The sequence below is a fragment of the Theropithecus gelada genome, chromosome 2 (assembly GCF_003255815.1).
Source record: "Theropithecus gelada isolate Dixy chromosome 2, Tgel_1.0, whole genome shotgun sequence".
In the NCBI taxonomy this organism is placed as follows: domain Eukaryota; kingdom Metazoa; phylum Chordata; class Mammalia; order Primates; family Cercopithecidae; genus Theropithecus; species Theropithecus gelada.
In genome coordinates, this window is record NC_037669.1 from 86,325,992 (window position 1) to 86,348,368 (window position 22,377).

A 22,377-nucleotide genomic window follows, 5' to 3' on the forward strand; every position below is an offset into this window, starting at 1 on the left:
GTTCTCCTCTTAGATTAAAAAAAGAAAAAAATTTAAAAAGAGCCTTTTGATGGCTTCAGGTAGAATCATGCTTTAAAAAAATAACAAAACAAAACTCCACTCCTTTTTAGACTAAGGTGACCAGGCAACAGGTGTTTTAATCTTCTACAGATTAAATCTCTATGGAGAATCCCATTTTCTTCTGTCTTTATGCATCAAGCCTCCCTAAGAAGACCACATGGGGCACATCATGGGCTGAGAGTCCTTTGTTTCTTACATACCACCCACATCTCCCCTCAACCACCTGCATCACGAACTGGTGGCTTGGGCACAGGCTTTACAATTATTCAACCTAACAACCTAATTCTTTATAGCTAGAAATAATGGTCTCCTCCTTAAACCAAACTTCCAAACAGGCAAAAGGACTATCCCTCCAAAGCTTTCCTACGATGGGGATGGAAAGGCTCCCAGCTGGGATGAGTGCGGGACATAGTGTCCTCGGATTCCACTGGAGTGCGTGTCTTTTGCAGAAAGGAAATTCTTGAATGTTAAAAGAAAGAGAAATGAACAAAACTTTTCCCACTTAGGGGTCTTTTTCTCATCCACAAGACACTGGACTGAAGAGTGTCTGTAACTTGCACAGATGTCCTCATCTAGAAGGTCTGATGGGACACTCAGCATGCATTGCTGTCTGCTGGGAAGGGGACTGAGAATTTTCATGGCTGCATGGCTGTGTTCCTTTATTTATTTGCCCCTGGTGGAAACTCGTAGGTCACTCGGATGTAGCAACAATGGATGACGAGCGAATGCTGAGTCAACCCAAAGTGAACATGGCATGTAGGAGATGCGCAAGAGGAAATTAAAAAAGACCTGATGCAGCTTCTCTCTGGTTCCCTCTGTAGAGGGGCTGGAGAGAAGGTTGGTTTTAATGATGAAGATGGATGGAAGGATGGAAACTGCACACTCATTCAGACCACAGAGGCCAGAAGACACCGGATGCCGAGCTCCTTCCCACACATGGATCCAGGAGCTCAAGCCATTTCCCTTCATGTGGGAGGCAGCATTGCAGTTGGTCTGAACACAGGGAGATCAGATGGAGCCCACAGGGTTCAAAACCACAGTGCATATGTGTGTCCTTGAAAAAACATTCTCTGGGGGTGGGGGCGCAGAGGTCTTGGGCCCGTCCTGGAAGCTGTTCAGACAGACTGCACCCTACGCAGCACAAGCACGCACATGCCTAGGTCCGCACTTCTGCGCTCACACTGCGATGGCCACGCTCCACTTTCCATTAGCACGCAGTCTGTCAGCCATGGGGCACCCTGCCGTGGGAGGAGGCAAGCCATCCCCCATCTCAACAGGCCACGCCCACTCTTGGGGTGGGCTTCCCGAGGCTGTGTCCTTGTCCTAGTTACACTGGTGGTACAACTCTCCCACTGCGGTCCCACCAAATTTTCCTAACTGCTACATTGTCACCCGGTATTTCATCACGCAGAAAGGAAAGCCTCCCCATGTTAATTAAACATGGGGTAACACATCACACTCACAGCCATTTCTACAGCACAGGAAGCCAAAATGCAATTAGAATTATCCTTCAAGGAGACAAAAAAAAATGTCTATGTTTAATGTTTCAGAATCAAGTACATTTTCAGTTTCTCTGTTAAGATTATGAACACAACTTAATTTTCCAGGCTGCATTCTCAACATAAATTACAGACGATGCTTCAGCTCCCAATGGAGCCATGCGAAAATATGTTGGTATCATCTAACTGGAAATGTTTGCATTTCATCAATAAAATGAAACTCTATAAACAATAAAATGAAAAACGTTTAGGAGAAACCCTCAACATTATTGCAACACAAAGCAAGAGAGTCTTTCAACCCACAACCTGCCACTGTAATTCATGCCATTTGACCCTTCAACTTAGGACTCAGAAAATCCCAGACGTGAAACCTGGTAATAACTTAGCTGTGCGTTGTTTGTGCATGTCTTAAAACATGAAAACACTATTTCCAGCCACTAGAGAAAGTGCTGAAATTGTCTAATTGGGAAGTCTTGGGGGTTCAGAAAAAGTAAAAATGACCCTGCATCCAAGTGGCCACCCATACCTCTTACAGAAAATGCAAGATTCTTATGGTACCTAGCTAATTTGCTCGCTGTAAATTAGGACATCAACCATCGATGACAGACTATGTTCCCCCCTCCAGAAAAGTTATCAAGTTCTGGTCCCAATTAGGTTCCCAGAACAATAAGCAATTCCCTACAAGCCCAGGGCAGTGGGAAATGGGACTAAACCATCTAACCAGTCTCGTCTTCTGGGCAGGGGGCTCCGTTAAGGACAAGCCTGCAGAAGCATGTTCATCACTCCCTCTCCGGGCATCCAACCTGGCCACACTGTCCTCAAGGAGGGATGGACCGGAGACTTCTTCCAATCTGCAAACATCTCTGCAGTTTGCCTTCTCTCTCTGAGGCTAGCTGTGAGCTGCAGACCAGGAGGAGGGCTGTCACTTTTACAAACTGGATTGTTTGGAAGTGAGAAAGCTTCATCTATAAATCCTACCACCTGAGATGCCAACGGGCTGTGTGACTGAGCCTGTGATTTCCTCAGCTACTTTTAGGATATGTGATCAGAGGCAGTAAGATCATTGTCTTCAGTCGGATTCATGGCCCACCTGCCAACCCTCATATACCTCTTTCCCCAGCCCCTGTAGCTGTCTGGGTAGAGCAGAGGTTTCACCATGAATCAGCAGGTCACTGTCACACAAGGCCATCTACTAACCCATGAGATACACACACAGCTCATGTTTGTCATTCACTCATTCACTTTCATATTCATATTCATATTCTCTCTCTCAGCAAGATCAAAGATAAGCCCTCATTTTGGCTGTTACCATCACTTTGAACACACAACAATGCTGGGCATTTTTCCCTGGAAAAGAGTGAAGGACTCTTCCATGTTGAACTTTATCAATACCCACAAGGCCAAATTTAACACATGCTGAGAACAGGGGCATAAAACTGTGGCGTAAATAGATTTTTAAAAAGTCTTTATCCTATCCATGATGGATTCCGAGCACTCTGGGCAGCAGAGGTCAGTTGTTTCAGATTGTTTGTCAGCCTCTGTGGTTCCTTGTTCCCTGTCCCTAGCATCTTCTCCCTCTTTGCCCTGCCTCCTTCATCCACAGCACTCACAGACCACCTTCCTAGCCCCTCTTCCTGCTGGTCCTCATCGTGCCTTCTTTGCCCCTCCACATACCTGCTTCCCATCCCAGAGTTTTGGGCTTCCCTAGGATTCTACATTCCTCTCATGCAAGGACCCTGGCTGGTACTAGAGGTTCCCAAAAGCCACATCCACACTCTAGGAGCCTGGAGCATGGCCCAGGTGGAGGAGGCAGAGGGCCCAGAGGCTGGCCGGGGCACGAGAGCATAGCATGTGCACAGCTGGCCTTCTGGCCGTCAGGAGACAACACACAGAGACAGACACACCACACACACACACACACACACACACACACATACACACAGAGTACATACTAGGAGGTGATGGATGTTACTGAAATGGACCAAAAACCAACAAGCAGTGGGGTAAGAAACAAACAGAAACAAAACAAAGCACTTGCGTTCAGATGGAAAGCTGTTCATTCACTGGGCAGCCAGAACCCTGGAGCCCAGGGCTGTGGGGAAGGTGGGTGCCTGCTTGGAGGGCACTGCCTGGCGGGGCTGGGGTGCGAGGGCAGCACTCGCTCCTCTCCGTCCTGGCAGCCCTGCCACGTGGGAGGTGGCAGGTGCAGGGCTCCATGGGGAAGGCAGCGGGGAGGGAAGCACTTACCTTGTGGCCCAGAAATGGCTAGTCCACATTTGGGGGAGTGTGCAGTATCTCAGTTTAAACAAAATCCTTGTGGTACTGCTCAACCATGAATAGGCAGCTCTCTAGTATTTCAAATAAGCTCGTAAAATCGTTAGTGAAGAGAGAAAACAAAATGAGACAACAATTCACCTGTAGGGCAATTGTGGTGTTCTTCGCAGGGTACTTTCCCACCAGTCCTTGTTCTTTCCGTTTCTTGAATTTCCTAAAGTAGTCCTGTATCAGGAAAGTGGCATAGAACTTCCCCACGGTTACCTCATCATCTAAACGGAGAGACCAGACAGAGCTCTCCCGAATCAGCACATTAGACCAAGAGCCTAAACACTTGCTTCTGGCTGGGGCAGGGGCAGGGGCAGAGTGGGGCGGGCGGGCAGTATGGCGCAGAAGGCACCGAGGTCTCAGCATATAACAGAGGAGTCTCAAACCAGCAAAAAGCAAGGTTTTGCAAAGCAACTAAGGCTCAAAATTAGTGTCAGTTAAATGAACTGATATTCGAGGTTGCAGAAAATAATATATTTGTTATGAGTTTAATAGAGCAGCATATTAGTAACACTATGAAATGCTGTCTTGGTTATTTACTCAAAATAAAAATTACAAAACAAAAGGAGGCTTCACGGGCCACATTTCACCCCTGTGCATAGGGATTTGCATGTATAACTACCATAAACTTATCAAGGGCAATTAACCATCCAAATCCCGACGTCTCAAGATAGAGACCTAGAAAGGTGACATACACGCTCAGAAGGAGAGGAAGGTTTAGAAAAGTGACTGCAAATTCAGATTTTCATGAGCTCCCCGCCCCACATTCTCCACCAATAAGCTCCGTAACCATTTCTTGGTTTGTAATTCTGAACAGCTCATTTTCTGCACTGTAGTGACAGCTCCAACCAACCTCAAAGTTGAGCTGGGCTTATTTTTGCTTTGTTCAGAAACAACCTCCAACATGTATGGTTGGGGAATCAGAACTCTGCTGATGACTTTAAAGGTGATGCATGAGGCAGAATAGAGGCTCTGGCTGTCTCATGGTAAACCACTTTGGACATGTAAATGCGCCCCACGGCTCTCCCACGGGCTGCTTGCCACCAAATCTTCAGTGTGCTGTGTCTCTTGGGGGTAAAGCTTACGACCACTTTAGTACCCCATCCCATGTGTGTGGGGCCATGTGGGGCCTGGCGGTCCACTGACCACGACTTGCAGAGGCTGAAGGAGGAATGGCTGCTGGTCCGAAGGCTGCAGAGCAGCTGGCTTTTAGGCCAGACTGCCCTTGCAAGAGCTACATGCTGATCTGGGGGCAGGGGGCTCAACCTCTCTGAGCTTGTATTCTCTTCTGTAAAGTGGGGATAAGCCTCTCAGAGGAGCCATGAGGATTATGTGGGAGGAAGCAGGTAAAGCACTCAGCTGCCTGGCTTGGGCTGTCCTAAGTGCTGGGCACTTGATGATGATGAGCCTCAGAGTCACCCTTATTTTAAAATGTGCCGACAGTGGCATCCATTCATAGGGATCCTGGAGCTTGATGGGCTGGGGGACGTGGAGAAGCATCATCCTTCACTAATGCACCCGAGGTGGGCTTCACTTAGTGCCCATCCAGGAGGTGCTGCCAACATCCTGTGGTCCCCACTGGAGATGCCCGGGCCTTTTTGGGCTGCCTCTCCAGTCCTCCCTGTGAGAAGCCACTGAGTGTTACTGTGTGAGAAGGCTGTCTCAGGTGGTCTGGCCTGGAGAAGTGTTCTGTTCCTTCTAAACCCAAGCCAAGATAGTCCTGGAGTGGTGTAGGGCCACCCAGGTAAGCCAAAGGCTCTGAGTAGCATGTAAAACACAGTCCCTAATCAGTCTCGCCTTGTCTAATGATGCAAGGTCCATAGGCAAGAAGGCAAGGAGGTAAGCAGAGAACACTCAGGTCCTGGTATTTCACCCCTTGCTGTACTCTCCAGCCTCCCTATTGGCTCAGGGTGTGTTTGGAATATCAGCTCTAGCTCTAGCCAGCCCCTACTGTTGGACACCTATAGGTGCCAAGCCCTGTGTAAGAAGAATTCCATGTGGGTCTCATGGCCTCTTCACAACTCTGACATGGTGGATCTGCTCACCACGCCCCTGTCAACAGATGGAGAGAGGCCAAATGACTTGCCCAGCTCAGTCTAGCTGGGACCTTAACACAGGACAGAGTGCCCCCCGAGCCTGGGGTCCTATCCTTCACACCACCTCTCCAGAGATGGCCGTCTCCAGCCACAATGGCTGCCGGCTTCTTCAGAGCTGCCTCTCACACCATGCAAATGTATCCCTGTCCCAGGCTGCACACAAAAGGTGGACACACTGTTGTCTAGCTAGTGCCTCCAGGGACCCCAGAGATGGTCTCCGGTGTCCTGCCATGCCACAGCCTTCCTCTGTAGTCCAGGGCTCTCAGTCTTCTCTGTGGGGCCCAGAAAAAGCCCTGGCTCTACCTGCAGAAGATCCACACCTCATTCCACCCTGATGCTTCCCGCAAATGCAGGCCTAACTCTGATCTCCCTTCAGCCTCCAGAGCAGAGGCAGACCCATCCAGGGCTCTACAGGAGAAAACTGAAGGGTCACTTCATCTTCTCCATTGAGACACTGAGCTAATTAGGAGACTAGGCCCAAGGAAGAGTTCCTAAGAACAAGAAAAGTCAAAGCTACAGCAGGACAGAACAGGAAGGAAGAGAAGGAATGAATACAAGGAGGCTGTCTGGGCTCCGGACTGAAAAGAAGGCAATGGAGGCAGCTCAGTGTGCTCTTCAGGGCAAAGGAGCAAAGGATCCAGGTCAAGGATGGAGGAGAGTCCTGGGGAGGAGAGAGAACTTCCGAAATGAAGGGGAAGGACCCACAAGATGGCAGAGGAAGGCTGAAGAGCAGAGGTGAGAACCTGAGCTGAGAGGCAGAGATGAGGCAGCTCAGCACTGATGGCGAGGGGGCAGCCGAGGCCCCCGGGCCACTGGGAGTGAAGCAAGCCTGACATGTGCCCACAGATCCACAGTTCATTCCTGACTTGATCATCGGGCTCACGAGGAGCTGGGTCACGCCTCACGGCACACCAGCAAACCCACCTAAGACAAGCATCCTACCCAGCTCTATCACCACGGCTAAAAGGGACTTCCTGAGCACACCACACCTGCCAGTCGCAGCCACCTGGAGTGGAGGCTGGCCTTACCCAGTCTCCTGCTTCTTGACCAGGTGATGGCGTAGGGGATGCTGAGGCCCTCAGCCTCAAGAACTCCACATCTGTTGCCCCAGGGGGGTATGCAAATATCCTTTTCTAAGTGTGCTACGATGCAGGAAAGACTGGGGACATGGGTCTACTGGAAGATAAAAGAGGAAAGACAGACAAATGATGAATGTGGAGAGCAAAGCCTGTCCAGCAACTCTTCCAGAGTCTATGCACCAACGCCTGATGGCCACTACCTTCTGAACTTCCTTGGTGGCCACAGCGCTCATATGAGATTCAGCCTGGATAAGCCCCACACTGGGCACATCACTCAACAAAGGCAGGGAGCTTGCAGAGCCTTCCGTCTCCTCCTAAGGCCCCTCTTCTCTCTTCTTGTGCTTCACACTGCCTCTCACTGCTGTTGTGGAATAGATTAAAACTTGTCATCCTAAACTCCAATCCATTTTAAGAAATAGAAAAGGCTAAGTCCAGTTATTGGACCAAGAAAGAAGAAGATTTCCACTCTACTAGAAGTCTGATAAAGCTAAAAGTTGATCAGCTTTTCAAAGGAAGGGAGCTTCAATGGTGAGCTAAATTCTGGACTTTTCTTTTGGTAAAATGAAAAGAAATGAAGTTTCATAGTAATGCAAATGACACCCTCCAAGGGCATTTCACGAGGATGGGCATTAACGTGGGAGTTCGGCTGGTTGTGATGAAGGTGGTGTTCCAAGAAAGATGTGAGGTGGAGCAAGGGAGGAGCAGGGTCCTCGGCTCGCAGGGGAAGGTTTACATAGACAGGCATAGCCCGCTATTCTGAAGCATGCATCTGTATTTCAAGAAACAATGTAGGGGAATACAGTTGGCAAGAGATAACTCTGATTCCATGCCACCACCCTAAAACAGAATTGCTTCAGAATATTCTGAAAGACTGCGAGGTGAAAGAAATGGAGGCTGCAGAAAAACCTCAAGCATATTGTTACAACAGTTTTTCAAAAGCATTTCATCTAAGCCATGCCAGCTCTTGGATGTGCAGCTACAAAGAAAAGAATGAAAACCAAAGAGTTGTTTTAAATGTGCAGTATCAGTTCTCCTGGGGGAAGCTAGGGTTCTCTAGGTGGGAGGGTTTTTTGTTTTGTTATTGTGGTTCATTTGTTTTCCTTTTATCATTTCTTTCTGGACCGTCTTCCCCAGCTTTGAGCCGGTGGCCGTGCCAGCTACAGGTAACCCCTTCAGCAACAAAAGCTCACGCTGCTCCTCGCTTCATGCTAAGGAGCAGAGCTGGCTGGCATGCTGCTCTGTCTGCACCCCAAGAGCCAGAGCTCATCACCTTCTCAGGGGTGGCCCGGGTCCCAAGTCAGCTATCAGACCTGAGCCAGACCAGTCTCGAAAGCTGTGGGGGCAGTGACACTATAAATGTTCGGTTGGTCACGAAACACACCAAAGGCTCATCACATGCCCATGGCTCAAGGATGCTAGAATGCTGGTGTGGTGGTACTGGGTGAACAGATCCTGCACCTTTAAAACTTGGAAACAGAACAGTCAAAAACAACCATCTCAACGTCTAAGTCCACAGGTACTTAAATAAAAATGCAAAACCAATATGCATATATACATATATATACATATACATATATATATACTGTATGTGTGTATATATATAGATGGTTTTTATATACATAAAAATTCGAAGAAGGTTAGTTATTTTGTGATAAATAACGAAAGGAAATAAGCATGCCTGTTAGTTAAAAGGGCATTTTTGGTAATTATGGTAGTAAATTCAGTCTTGATAAGAACATTTTAAAAATACAATTTCCTGAAAGCTATCTATTTTTCATGGGACATTTTCAACAATATACTGAAGGGTAATTGGAAACTACTTTTGAGTATTTCATTTTGGACAAAAAATATAGGCTTTTCACTTTGAGATCACAATCTTGTCCTCAAACATTAATTCCTCCACCAAAAAGGAAATCCCTGCAAAACCAGCCATGTGAGTTTTGGTTTGCTTTTCACTGAAGCCTCTCCTTTATCTGGAATGTTCTTCATATTAAACCCCAAATAATCACACCAAATGGCCAAAGGGCTTTCTTTATCAGTTGGCCTTAATGCTCTAACTGATACATAAAGCATTGTGCAAACTCTCTCTGGACTTTCTGGAGACACTAGCATTAAAACCAAAGCACTGGCCAAGGACTACTTAGGAAATAGATTGCACTGACCACCAGCTGGAGGGACAACTTGGTCAAGTAATTTCATGCTGGTTTTCTTCCAAATCTTCTTTATCACAGCCCGAAGTTCTTCATTAGCTTGCTCCAGGTTCCCTGGATTCAAAAAACAAAAGGGGAAAAGCCAGCTTCGTTTCTGTTCCCCAGCTCCTCGTCTGTTTGCACAGCCTCGTCCCGGCCTGACCTGGATGAACACACTGCCCTCGGATGGGGCTCCCCTCCCACCAGGCTCTCCCCAGCCGGGGGCAAACACACTTCTTATGTTCAGCAATAGAGATCATGCCTTCCCAGTGGGAAGTCCCTCCACCATGGGAACAAACATGGTTCACCCTGAGATTCAAGGCCTGTTCCACTCTGATTCCATCCTGCCCTCCCACAACTGACACCTGCTATTTGCTTTCCATTGTTCCTAACCCAGAATGCCTTTGCCTTCCGCTCTTTCACAGGTTCTTCCAAATCATACCTCCTTTCTTGAAGATCCAGCCTAAATTTCACCCAAATAAGACTCTCAATTCCTACTATATGTACTCATCCATACAACATAACCTTGGCCTTTTATTATATGAGCTTACACTTATCTTTTCAACTAACATGTCAGCATAGAGGACCATTCTGCCTTCTGGAGCCCTTAACAATGCTGGCCTGGGGCCAGGTACAGACAAGCATGCCACAAGGCGCCCCTGTCAGGCTGAAAGAGGCTGGCTTTGCTGGATTGCATCTCCCTGGGCTCTAGGGTTGTAAGAAGTCACCTGCCTGCACTCAGCATGAGTCCCTTGCTGCCTCCTCTTTCCTCTCCTCCACCAGTGCCTCAGAGAGTGAGCTCTCCTTGAGGTCTCCACCTCCCACCTCCCCCCATCTCCTGGTCACTAGGTCTCCACCTCCCACCTCCCCCCATCTCCTGGTCACTCCTCAGCCTGTTGCAATCTGCTTTCCATTCCACCTGCGAAGTCGCCACTGAGCCAGCTCCAATGGCCACACTCTAGTGCCTGTTTTACCAGGATTTGACCAGGGCTGAGCATGGCTGTGAAGGCCATGCTGGTTTGGTCTCTCAGCTGGGAAGATGCTTCTATATTTCTAAGTGCTGACTATGTGCTAGGCACTACAAAGGAGCTTTTGCAGACATCACCTCATTTCATCTCAGGACCTCCTGGACATCCCTGTATTTACTTCCTTGTTATAAGGAAAGAAACTACAGCTCTGACCAGTGACATCCCTCATTGCAGGTCATACAACCAGTTAGGGATGGCTGGAGTGAGTTCATTTGTGATGGCTCTGTCTCTGCTCCGATACACTGCCTGTTTCCCCTGCTATGTAGTAAGCAGTAGTATGAGTCAACTCAAAACATTCTGGGACAAAGTGAAGCATAAAGGAAGGAGATAAAGGATGAGGAAACAGGAAGCAGGAGCCAGCCGGCCAGCCCGGCATGGACATCTCCATTCTACCTGCCAGCCCCTTCCCCAGGGCCTCCCCTTGGCCAAGAAAAGGCCCAGATGAGGAAGGCAAGATGGGATGTGCTGTCTCTTTCCTTTCCTGCCATCTTGTCTTGCTGGCAGGGAATGCTTACCTTCGGTCTTGATCTTAAGAGCTGTTCGAACCAAAGCAAATAGGGTTGCATTAAACATGACTGTCCCGTCACTGTTGAGAGGCATGTTCATGGCAACTAATCTCTGTAAAAAGAAAGGAAAGTTTCTTTGTAGAAAGGAAATAAGTGACCACAGCCATATCCCTCTGGATGTTTATTTTCCATTTATCACTCATCTCTTTTCTAGTCAACCCTCAATTCAATTCAACAGCCATTTGGGGGTACGCATATGATGGTTAATTTATGTTTCAAGTTGACTGGGCCACGAGATGCCCAGTTGGTTAAGCAGGATTTCTGGGTGTGTCTGTGAGGGTGTTTCCAGATGAGATTAGCATGTGAATTGGTAGAGTGAGTACAGTAAGTAAAGCAATGCCCTCCCCAATGTGGGTGGGCCTCATCCTGTTGCTGAGGGCCCACAGAGAACAAAAAGGTCGGGGAAGATTTAATTCTCTCTCTACTGGCCTGATTAAGCTGGGACATCAGTCTTCTCCTGCCCTTCAACTGAAGCTTACACCATGGGCTCCCCTGGTTCTCAGAACTTCACTCAGATACCACCACCAGGTCCCCAGGGCTCCAGCTTGCAGATGGTAGACCATGGGGCTTCCCAGCCTCCATGATCACGAGTCAATTCCCCATGATAAACCTGTGTGTGTGTGTGTGTATATATATACACACACACACACACACAAATACACACGCATACACACATACATACATATACACCTCCATATCCATCCTATTAGCTCTGTTTCTCTGGAGAACCCTGATTAATACAACCTATCATTTGGGGGACTCTGGGATGACAAAGATCAAAGGTTGAGTCATGAAATACAAATGCTGACATGCAGATGATGTGTTTTGTATTTTAAACTGTGAAACTTCACTATTCAAACAGTCTTCTCCTTTTTTTCATTAATCCCAATGGAGGTCTTAGCGTCAGACCTCCATTCCAGGCACATTTTTTTTTGTTTTGTTTTTTTAGAGATGAGGTCTCACTTTGTTGCCCAGGCTGGTCTTGAACTTCTGGCCTCAAGGGATCCTCCTGCCTCAGCCTCTCAAAATGTTGGGATTACAGGCATGAGCCACCGCGCCCAGCTCCAGGCACATTTTTAAAGCTGTTGTGAGGGTTAAAGGAAGTAAGATACAATGGGCCAGGCACAGGGCCTGGGACTTAGGTTCTCAACCAACAGGATCCATTACTATTCCCAACTCAGGGAGTGTCCTTCAGACCTTGCCTAGTGAGACCATCATGTACATCCTGTAGCATTTTGCATGAGTCTGTGTGGCTTCTCCCAGGGTTTGGTCTTTCAGAGCAGGATCCATGCTCCCCACTCATCTTCTATATCCTGATCCCTTTAACACCAGCAATGAGAGTGGGAGGGAGTTTGGGTGAGGTACACCCTCTCTGGGCCCCAGTCACTTCAACCTGTAAATGCAGATGATATGCCCAACGATGGGAACTTGCAAGGATTAAAGGACTCATGGACACAAGAGTTTTGTGTGAGGCACATGGCAAGCACTAAATTAATGGTGATGTTGATAATACTTAAAAACTTCTTATTTTTTGTTAACAGCATGTTCCAAAAGAAAAGACTTTCTTTCTCTTCCATATTGATGAATTGGAATCTTGTGTCTTCATAGTCTATCCCACCCAAACTCCTAGTCCTCCTACCAACGCCCGGCCCCCTCACCAAAACCAGCACAGGCAGCCAGGGAATCCTGGACATTTGTTCACTTTTCCTGGCAAGTTCCTGAGTCAGCAAAATGGATGACTGTGCCTCAAGGACATTTGAAAGCTTTATGTAAAAGGGTCTGGAAATTTAAACACAAGACGACATCAGTGAACTGGATCCCACACTGTTCTTGGAAAGCAGAAAAGAGGCCAGTATTGGGAAGTTTATGGAAAAAAAAAAAGTCAAGCTCTGTTTCTATATCTAGAGTGCGGCCTAAAGAGAGGCAAGGACCCTCAGGACTTGCCTAGAGGGCTTTCTGGATTTTCAGGGCAGAGAACATGCATCTGGCTCAGGGATTTCTTTGAGTCTGAAACACATTTTAGACTCTGTTCTGCTACCTTGGTTTCTGTCTAGAGCTGACTCAGCATCCTAGAGTGGTAAAACCCCTGACCCCAGGATCTCCTTGGATCCATGAGGAGCAAGAACTAGTTACTCTACAGACTGGATGAATTTCTAGAAGGCAGAGTTTCAAGAGGCAAATCTTGCATTTCTCCTTGAAAAAGGGAAATCCTTTTTTGTTGCTACAACAAATGTAAGCTGCTGCACCGTGAGTTCTGTGGAAGGAAAAGTGTCACTGAGGGTTCCTGAGAGCATGCTCTGGCATGGAAACACAGAACCGGGTTGCAGTGGGAGATCTGGATCCACCCCTGAGAGACTAGAGCCCGGTATGCCAGGAAAGGGGCCCCATCTCCTGTGGTGGCCACAAAGCTCTGTAGCAGAGGGGACGTGTGGAACACACAGCACCGTGTCCCACCACTGCCGAGGCTGGGAGATGCGCTCTCCTAGCATCCCCCTCCCCTCACCCAGGCCACCGAGTCCTCCCTGCTCCACATCCCAAGTGAATCTCCAAGCGACCTGCTCCTCTCTCTTCCCACTTCTGCTGCCTTCATTCCAGCTCTCCTGGTTGCTCCCCCTGCCTCAGGTCTACCTCTCCATTGACAACAGCCAACTTCCTACCACGGAAACCTGAAATTTGTGTTTCTTCCCCATTCTCCTGGACCTCAGCAGGTCAGGGAAGGCTCAGCTTGTGCCTGGGGCCTTCTGACACTTCCTCTTATGTCCCAGCCAAAGGGTAACCCAGTGGCTCACCCTTTGTCGTTATGATGTCCATTCTCCTGCCTCCTTCAGAGCCCTTCCTGCCTCTGACAAACTCCTAGGTTCCTTCTGGACCTGACTGAAATGTCGCCTTCCCTACCATCCACCCAATGACAAATTACAGAATTCTCTTCCTCTTCTGATGGTTCCTGACAGGGTGTCCAAAGAGTTACAAATATGAGAGTTCCCCAGAGGTAAGAACCACATATTATTCATCTCTGCATCCCGAGCACCTGACAGAAAGGCCTGGCTGTGTCACTTAACAAGTGTTTGTTGAATGAAGCGAGCTTCAAGAGAGGCTGTCGGACATGCACACAGGACACTCACCTTGCACGCTACTCTGTGTGGGCATAACTTCCCAAACCCCAGGGGAGGCTGGATGCGTCGAAGCAGAGTGACCACGTCAAGGTGTTTTATCCTTCCCCTGGAAGTAAAATACAATGTGAGGTCCGGGAACAGTACCAACTGACCCAAACTTTCAGTCCAGTCCACAAAAATCACAGCTGACATCCAAAATCCACCCCCACACACCAAATCAAATCTTTTTCAACCTACTTTGCCTCAGGGTCATATTCTGACCATATTCTTTTGAATTCATCTAAATGGTGAGGCCCCAAAATAGACCAGTCCCGGGTCAGATAGTCGAAATTATCCATGATGACAGCCACAAACAGATTGATGATCTGAAAAAGCAAATCGGAAGGGAGGAACTTCAGCTGCAGCTGGATTGGGTTAGAACTGAGCACAGGCTTTCTAATGACATGGACATGAAACATGGGGACCCCGGTCTCCAAGAGAAGTTGTAAAAAACTTTCTATTTGGAGAATGTTTAAGAAAAGAGTGTGATTCTAGCTTTCCGGAATGGCTTTTATTAAGTCCTGGGGAAGGAAGGCCTTCTGAAACACATTGCAGTTTTATAATTTCATTATCACCAAAAAATTCACACTCTTAAGTCACCACCATATGCACTGGTTTTGAAGTTTTCGAAAGGAACGCTAAGAAGCTAAAGTGACTGGTAATTGCTCCAAGTCTATTATCGAGCACCAAATGTCTGCTTACAAAGGTGGCGGCAGTGACACACGACTGGTTAAACAAAAGCCCTCAACTGCCAAGTGGAGTCCAGAGTGCTCATCCACATCAACTGTCCTCAGGCGATGGGACGGGGCAAGGTCACTGCTCTGAACACTGAATGCTACATAAGCATCTGTAAATTGAGAGGGGGAGCTATGTTGATCACTTACCAGAAACGCACAGAGCATGTAAAAACTGATGAAATAGACAATGGCAAAGTTGCTCCCACATGTATACTCCTCCCCGGGGTTGTAATCTGACTCAGGGTCACAGAGCTTCCCTGGGAGGCAGGCCAGCATGATCTCCTGCCAGGCCTCACCTGTCGCACACCTTTTTCAGATGAAGAACAAAGGGGGCTTTAGTGGAGGAAAGAAGGAATTTAAAGCTTAGATCTTAGGGGACAAAAACTAATAATTAGAGAAAAACTTAAGTCATTTGAAGCGAATCCAATTTGAATTAATGGAAATGTGAAATTCCTACTGATTTTCAAGTGCAACTTATCACAGTAACTGGAGGTCCTGCTGCAATTCCCTTGGATTTACAGCCATCATCTGATGCAAGTGCACTAATAGTCTTTGTATAAATGGATGCTTATTTTTGTGTCTTCTCTACTTTAAACATTTGTATAATTAACAGTAATTAATCATTATTATTATTTTTTGAGAAGGGTCTTGCTCTGTTGCCCAGGCTGGAGTGCAGTGGTATGATCTTGGCTCACTGCACCCTTGACCTCCCAGGCTCAGCCTCCCCAGTAGCTAGGACTACAGGCAGTCGCCACCACACCTGGCTAATTTTTGTATTTTTAGCAGAGTCAGGTTTTGCCATGTTGCCTGGGCTGGTCTTGAACTCCTGGGCTCAAGCGATCCACCTACCTCAGCTTCCCAAAGTGCTGGGATTACAGGCATGAGCCACTGCATTCGGCCTATTAATTATTTTTAATGACCAAAATACTTAACAACTTCTCTGTTCAATTTTGTTGAAGGCAGAGTTGGAAACCACCTAACTTGCAAATGACCTGTCAGTCACTAGAGTCATTAGAAATACTTCATGATCTCTAGAAAGTTCTCTCACTATGAAGGCAGCTTGTTTCACAAAGTTAAAGTAATCCCATAAAATCTGAAATTGTACATCTTAGGATGTTCTCCACTGGCTGTGCAAAAGGCCGCGACATTTTTGCTAAGTTTCTGTCTTCCTGGTCGTGTTTAAGTGCATGCCTCCATGCATAAACATACATCCTACAATTTTTCAGGTGGCCTAAGTGTCCCTGCTTACTCCCAAATTGATAAACCTTATGTCAGCCACAATCGGGATTTGTTGGTTTTAACAATCCAACAAAATTCCTGTGTTTGAAATGCTGATTTTCAAGTGCAACTTATCACAGTAACTGGAGGTCCTGCTGCAATTCCCTTGGATTTACAGCCATCATCTGATGCAAGTGCACTAATAGTCTTTGTATAAATGGATGCTTATTTTTGTGTCTTCTCTACTTTAAACATTTGTATAATTAACAGTAATTAATTAGTGTTAATTAATTAGGGTCCGTGTTTAAGAATACAAAACAAAAACAAAAAGCCGTCACAGTCAACTGGGAAATGCATGCTGCTTTAATAACCTATGTCCTCCGTCCCTCTGGACCCAGACCTAGCAGGAGACTCACAACCCCTGCCCAGGAGCACCACCCAAGCCAGTTGCAGTCACCTGAAGAGCAGCAGCACCGCCTGGGGAAACGTCTGGAAGTTATTGTTCCTATTGATCTGGTTGTTATCTCTCATGGCAACTTTCCCAAACATCTAGGTGGAGAAGTTGTTAGGAAAAAGAGAATAGATTTCATCATGCAAAAAAAAAAAAAAATCCATATGTGAATTTAGAACTAACTCAGGTTTGATCTTTACTAACTAGGGTTTTCTCATGGTACCTGGCACTTCACTCATTCAACAAAGATCTGCCAGGCACAACCATGTGCCAGGCAGCAGGTTACACACTGGGAACATGGTGCTCCAGAGGGGCACTGTCTCACGTTTGAGGATCCCTTACCCTGGGGTAGAGACACAAAGGTAGCCAGGCAACATCAAACCCCAATGATGCTGGGGTGGTCCAGATACACAGGGAAGATGAGACAGGCTCATCTACCCAAGGCTGGGGGGCTGGGTCAGGGAAGGCCTCTAGGAGGAAGTGACATGTAAACTCAGAACTGAAAGATACATCAGGTGATAAGAAAGGTGAAGAGTGTTTCGGGTGGAGGAAGCACCACGTACATAGGAGCAGGGTAACAGCATAGATACCGAGGGAATGAAAGTAACATGTGTGATGAGCAAACAGAAAAAGATCAGGCTGGAGACAAGGTCAGGAGCCAACAGGCAGGGGCTGTGAGCCCCAGGCAGAAGAGTGGGCTTTACCTTCACGGCAACGGGAAGGTAGTAAAGAGTTTTACTTGTGAGATTTAGGAAGCAGACTGACATTCTAGAGAAGCCTGCAGATGCTTACAAATGCCTGCTGGGTGAATCTGGGGTGGTGTGTGCCATGCAGCTTGCAGTTCTGAGATGGCTTTTTTATATGAGAACATATGTGATAAAAGACCTTCCAGGGCACACAGCGCCACGTGCTGCTGAATCACAGAGGCTCAAGTATGCTGACTTTTGTTTCCTAACTCCTGGTAAGATTCCCAGATACCTGCAAATGCTTCTACGCTTTCAGGATTTAAAAAAAAAGCACTACCATTTCTCTGCCCCTAGAATCACAGAATTACTTTACTTCTTTCTCACTTACATCCCTCGTTTACCTGAAAGACAGCACCTGCCCACGTGGAGAATCTGCAAGGAGCCTGCCAGCAGATATCTAGAGCCACTAGGGCTCTTCGACTGCCTCCATTCTTAGACGCTGCCTCCCTCCACCCACAACCCATCCCACCACCCACGTGGTGTTAGGGCTCCTTTGTTAGGGAGGCCCAGTCCCTTTCCCACCCCCAGGAGGAACTGGGAAGCAGGGTGTAGCCCCTCTGCTTGGGTCACAGAAGAGCCCAGTTTCATGCCTCTTTTTAAAGGTGAGCTACTAAAGCACAACAATGGTCACAAAAGGCACTTGGCTCAGCACCCGCCTTCTGTCCCTGTGATGGCTCAGCACAGACTGAAAAGACCATGAGGGGCCACATGCTTCTCTCTTCAGTCTTAGCATCTGGAAATATTTAGTTTCAAGTGAATTTCACTTTGTTATGATAAAGCATAATTCTTCTGCCATGAAATGCAATTTTTCCTGGTGCATTCTAACCTCGCTACATTCTTCTGAGCCTGGGCCTCCACTGGAGCTCTCTCCTAAGCAGCCGTGTCTTTCTCGTCTTCCTATGTATGGCTTCAGCAGAGACATTTGGCTGAAAAAATCACGACGCTTCTACTTCACTTGGTCAAGATACATCTTGCCACAGATTTGGGGCTACCCAGTGAAAGGGCCCCTGAGGGTGAGATGGCTGGAGCTTACCTGCATGCCAATGACCGCATAGATGAAGAACAGCATGGCTATGAGGAGGGCCACATACGGGAGTGCCTGGGAGAGAAAAGGCACTTGGATGAGCACTGGCCAGCTGGCACAGACTGAGAAGACCCATGAGTGGCCACATGCTTCCTTTCTATTCCACGTGCTACCATGAAAGAACATCGACAGTGAGGAAGAACTGTTTAAATCCCAGCCCTGCCCAGCTACTTTAGTCCTGATGACACCATCCACATGCACGCCCAGTGTTACAATATCACAGGCAGGATGTGCTTTCCATGGTCATTAACCCTGTAGCCTAATCCTAAACATTTTCAACACAGACACATAACTCTCATAATTCTTAAGTTCATTACTGGATTTTCTGGGTGAAATTACAATTGATCAAACTATTCCAGAACACTGGACATTTAGAGTACTTCCACTTTCTTTTGTGGGTATGTTTTGGGGGGTAGTATTGTAGATAATGTTGCAAAGGAATATCTTTATGCAAAATCACCTTGCTTCTGCTGAAGTATTTCCTTAAGGTGAAGTCTTAGGAGTGGAATTACTGGGTCAGAGGGGAAGAACCACTTTCTGGCTGTGGCTGTAGAATGCAAAATACCTGTCTTAAGATGCACACCTTCTGAAAGAACTGCTAAGTTGGGGGGCTGTGCCAGGGAAGAAAAGGAGCAAGCTGGGGGGTCGCCAAGTGTGGCTCCCTTCAGAAACACCAAATACAAGTGTTTGACAGAGCCCCCATCCTTTCATCGAATGTTTGTCAACTGCTGTCTTGCCTCATCACATGTGACCAACACGTCCACCTGCATAGGGTGCCCAGAGTGTTAGGCTTAATTCTGGGAACACACGCTTAAAGCACCCGCTTTCTCTGCTACCCGAGAGAGCTTGTCAGAAAGTCAGTGGCCCACAGGTGCTCAGCCACCTTCAGACCTGTGCCAGCTGTTGACCTGTGCCCGCCAGCCTGGCCCTCCCTGCAGCTGGACTGCTCAGCAGGGTTCCACAGGATTTGTTTCAGGCTTTCCTCAACATACCTAAGTACATTTTCTTCCTAGATTGCCAAATGTTTAAGATTTTTGTTTGCACAGTTTCTCTGCTTTTATGAACTGCTGCTCTGGAACACGACTTTCTTATCTGTGGCAGATTGAATCTTTAAGAATTTATTTAAAAAGTGAGATAATATTACCTTTGAATTATCTATTTTTATAGCAGTTTGTTCCCAAGTTTTGGTACTTTAAATGAATAATAACTGTCGAGGATTCTGTGCCTTAGCAAGTCCAACGCTCACCTGCCTGAGGCCCCCACTCTACCTTCCTCCAACCTCATTCTCCCCAGCAGGACCGGTGACTTCCCTTGTGAGTGCCTGCACCACCCCCCTTGCTGTCCCTTCTCCCTTTTACCTGTGAAAATCCCACCCACTAGGGACAAATGCTTACTGGGAGGGTAATACTGGTTACCCCAGAGGTGGGTGAGGGCCAAGTTTGAACTTTCTCTTTATGTCTTTGGACAGCTTCATTTGTTATGGTAAACATTTATAACTTTTGAATGAAAAATAGTTAAATTATTTTAAAAAATGAAGATACAGGAGTCACTTTCTAATGTTTGTGGATATCCACAAATTCCCTACATGGGTCCACCTTTTAATAAGAATCTATATTTCCCACATCTTCTCTTCCAAATGGAATCAGTGCGGAAGGCTAGAATATCTGGGGCAGGGTACTGGCAGGTACAGGAAAAGCTGGTTCTACTTGGGAAAGTCTGGAACTGAGCTGTACCAGCCTGGAGAATAAGAGGTGACAAATGAGGCATGGTATATGCCTAAATATCTCGAACTCTGTGACCCTGTCAGGAGCAGGATAACCCAGTGATGGTGGCTGCCCCAGGTGGTAGTTTCTGATTTGTGTCTAGACTAGCCAACAGACAGCACTGTTGCAGCCTTGTCAGAGAGAGGCCGTTGGGCTTCCAGGCTGTCTGCTGGGACCCGGCCCTCACACACCACCACCAGGCATCCCGGGGGCACTGCAGGGCTGCAGGCCTCACACCTCTCTCAGTCTTGGAAATGCTACAGATCTCTCAGCTACGGATCCTTCCTGCTTTCTCTTCTGTTTCCTTTAGGCAAGTAATCCCATGTGATTGACCCAAGAAATGCTGATTTGGGTCTCTCCAGCATTCCATGTTTTCTATTGACTTAGGTCCACAGAGTGGCCACACAGGGGGAGCCTGGGTCCTCTAGGATGGGGACAATCACTGACTTACATATGATCTTCAAAGACAAAGACAGAAGTCCTAGGCGTGGCTCTTACCTGAAAGGACTTAATAAAAGTCCACAGCAATGTCCGGATGCCTTCCCCCCTGCTGAGAAGCTTCACCAATCGCATCACTCGGAAAAGACGGAAAAAGGTGATGGAGATTCTATTGCTCTCTTCAGAGTTCTGAAGGGTTATCATGGAGAGGTCAAACCCAATGGAAAGTAGAACATGCAACACTTTCAGAAAAACAGCAACAGATGCAAAGGTGACAGAGGTAAGAACTGAAGATGTGATTCTAGGGCCTTTTCATCTTAAAAAGCATGATATGAAAGGAAGAGTTACATGCTAAAACACAGAGCTTGGAAAACTGCGTCCACACAGCACATGCATGTCCACATAGTCTACTGTGTTAGAGGAGAACGCTGGGCTGGTCAAGAGTACTGGACACTGATGATGAATGCAAACCACTGCAGACACTGTTCTGGAAGGACAATCATGGAGAATACAGAAAAACCAGTGGAAAACTCGACATGGTCAAATAAATTCAAGGAAAAGGCCCAGCCCCTGGGGACTAGTCACTGATCTTACCCCAGGTGTAGCAGTTGGGACAGGGACATTTTCACTTTCAGTTGGCTTTAAGAAATCAAAGATTGAAAATGGATTAATGAACCAGGAAGGAATCAATGGTTCTGGAGAGCATTTCCCCCTTTAAAAAAATGTGTGGTTCCTGTCTTTGGACACCACGCCTGCTCCCTCCCTGAGAAAATACCAGTGGCTCTCCTTGGAGGTGGACGTGAGGGCAGGCAGCCATGGACATGGGCACAGGCACAGTACCACTTTCTAGTTCACATCTGAGGACACACCGTGCCAGGCTGACAGGCATCCAGTAAAGGCAGTGCCGCAAGACCTCAACTCTTCCTAGAGACAGCTGCAGAGTGCTGCCCCGCTTCTTACGAGGAGGGTAGTTCTCTTGGCTTAGTCGGGGCTGTGGGTCTCAGGAACTAACCGCTCTGCAGCAGGCCTCCTATCCCTGAGGAACAGAATGTCTCTAGCAGAGGGGCAAACAGTGGTGCCTGCCTGTGGGCCGCAAACCCCCTTGGACCACACTCTGTTCCTATGAGACGAAACGCCTGGGTGGTGTATGTCTGACAACAGCCTCTCTGGCGGGGCTGCTGCAGAGCTGGACAGACTGAGTCAGGGCGAGGAGGAGAGAGGCGGGCTTCCCTACAGAAGCCTTCGCTGCCTGCCCCACAGCTCAGACAGCTTTCACACAAGAGAGAGTGCAGGTCCCTGTATGGGTCTTTGGAAGAAACAGTAGAGGACCAGCTCCCCCGAGGTTCAGCAGCTCCACCTCCTCCAGGGTCTGGCTGTGCTCCTGTCCCTCGGCCCCAGGATGCAGAATCTGTAATGACTGGTGCTCACCGGCCCCTCAACCCCCACCCCCCGCAGGAAGGGCAGGGGCCTTGCCTCACTCCACTCTGTGCCCAGCATGGTGCCTGGCACTACCTGAGTGTTCAGAAAGTGTCTGAGAGAACACAGAGGAGTTGGACGCAAACTCCAGCCAGCACCAGGAGGCATCCTTACATTAAACAGCAACAGTCAGTGGAACCAGAGCCAGCACGTGCCAGCCTCTCTTTTCCCCTCGGTGTCACCAGGAGCCGACAGAGAGAAATGAGGCTCTTCTGGTCAGGGGCTTCAAGGAGGCTTTCTGTACAGTGTGTCTGCAAAGTTAAGGGACATGTGTACATGTCTGGATGTGTGCACTTCTCGAGGGCCTCCTCCCTGGGGATCTGGGGAAAGGAAGAGCTCAGTTCTGAAGCCTCTCTAGCATCAAGGGCTACCTCCTGAGACCAAAGAGAAATTCTACAAAATTCACAGAAAATAAGGGGTTTCAGCATATCATAGAAAAACTGAAATTCAGTAATGTGACTATGAACCCAAGA

The 22,377-nt window shown here is 47.7% G+C and overlaps 1 protein-coding gene across 4 annotated transcripts in view; it reads right to left on the reverse strand.

Annotated features, from left to right (window-relative positions):
- The window catches only part of CACNA1D (calcium voltage-gated channel subunit alpha1 D), a 326,868-nt gene that overhangs the window by 22,435 nt on the left and 282,056 nt on the right, over positions 1–22,377 (reverse strand). For 2 of the 4 annotated variants that reach the window (XM_025375479.1, XM_025375478.1), the window contains 10 exons: positions 21,023–21,067; positions 20,489–20,617; positions 18,177–18,242; positions 16,404–16,495; positions 14,876–15,035; positions 14,190–14,317; positions 13,962–14,058; positions 10,789–10,891; positions 9,219–9,320; positions 3,975–4,105 (listed from right to left, as the gene is read on the reverse strand). In XM_025375479.1, the coding sequence (XP_025231264.1) occupies positions 3,975–4,105; positions 9,219–9,320; positions 10,789–10,891; positions 13,962–14,058; positions 14,190–14,317; positions 14,876–15,035; positions 16,404–16,495; positions 18,177–18,242; positions 20,489–20,617; positions 21,023–21,067 (1,053 nt within the window). The remainder of the gene's footprint in view (positions 1–3,974; positions 4,106–9,218; positions 9,321–10,788; positions 10,892–13,961; positions 14,059–14,189; positions 14,318–14,875; positions 15,036–16,403; positions 16,496–18,176; positions 18,243–20,488; positions 20,618–21,022; positions 21,068–22,377) is intronic. The other 2 variants (XM_025375481.1, XM_025375480.1) reach the window with 1 other exon arrangement.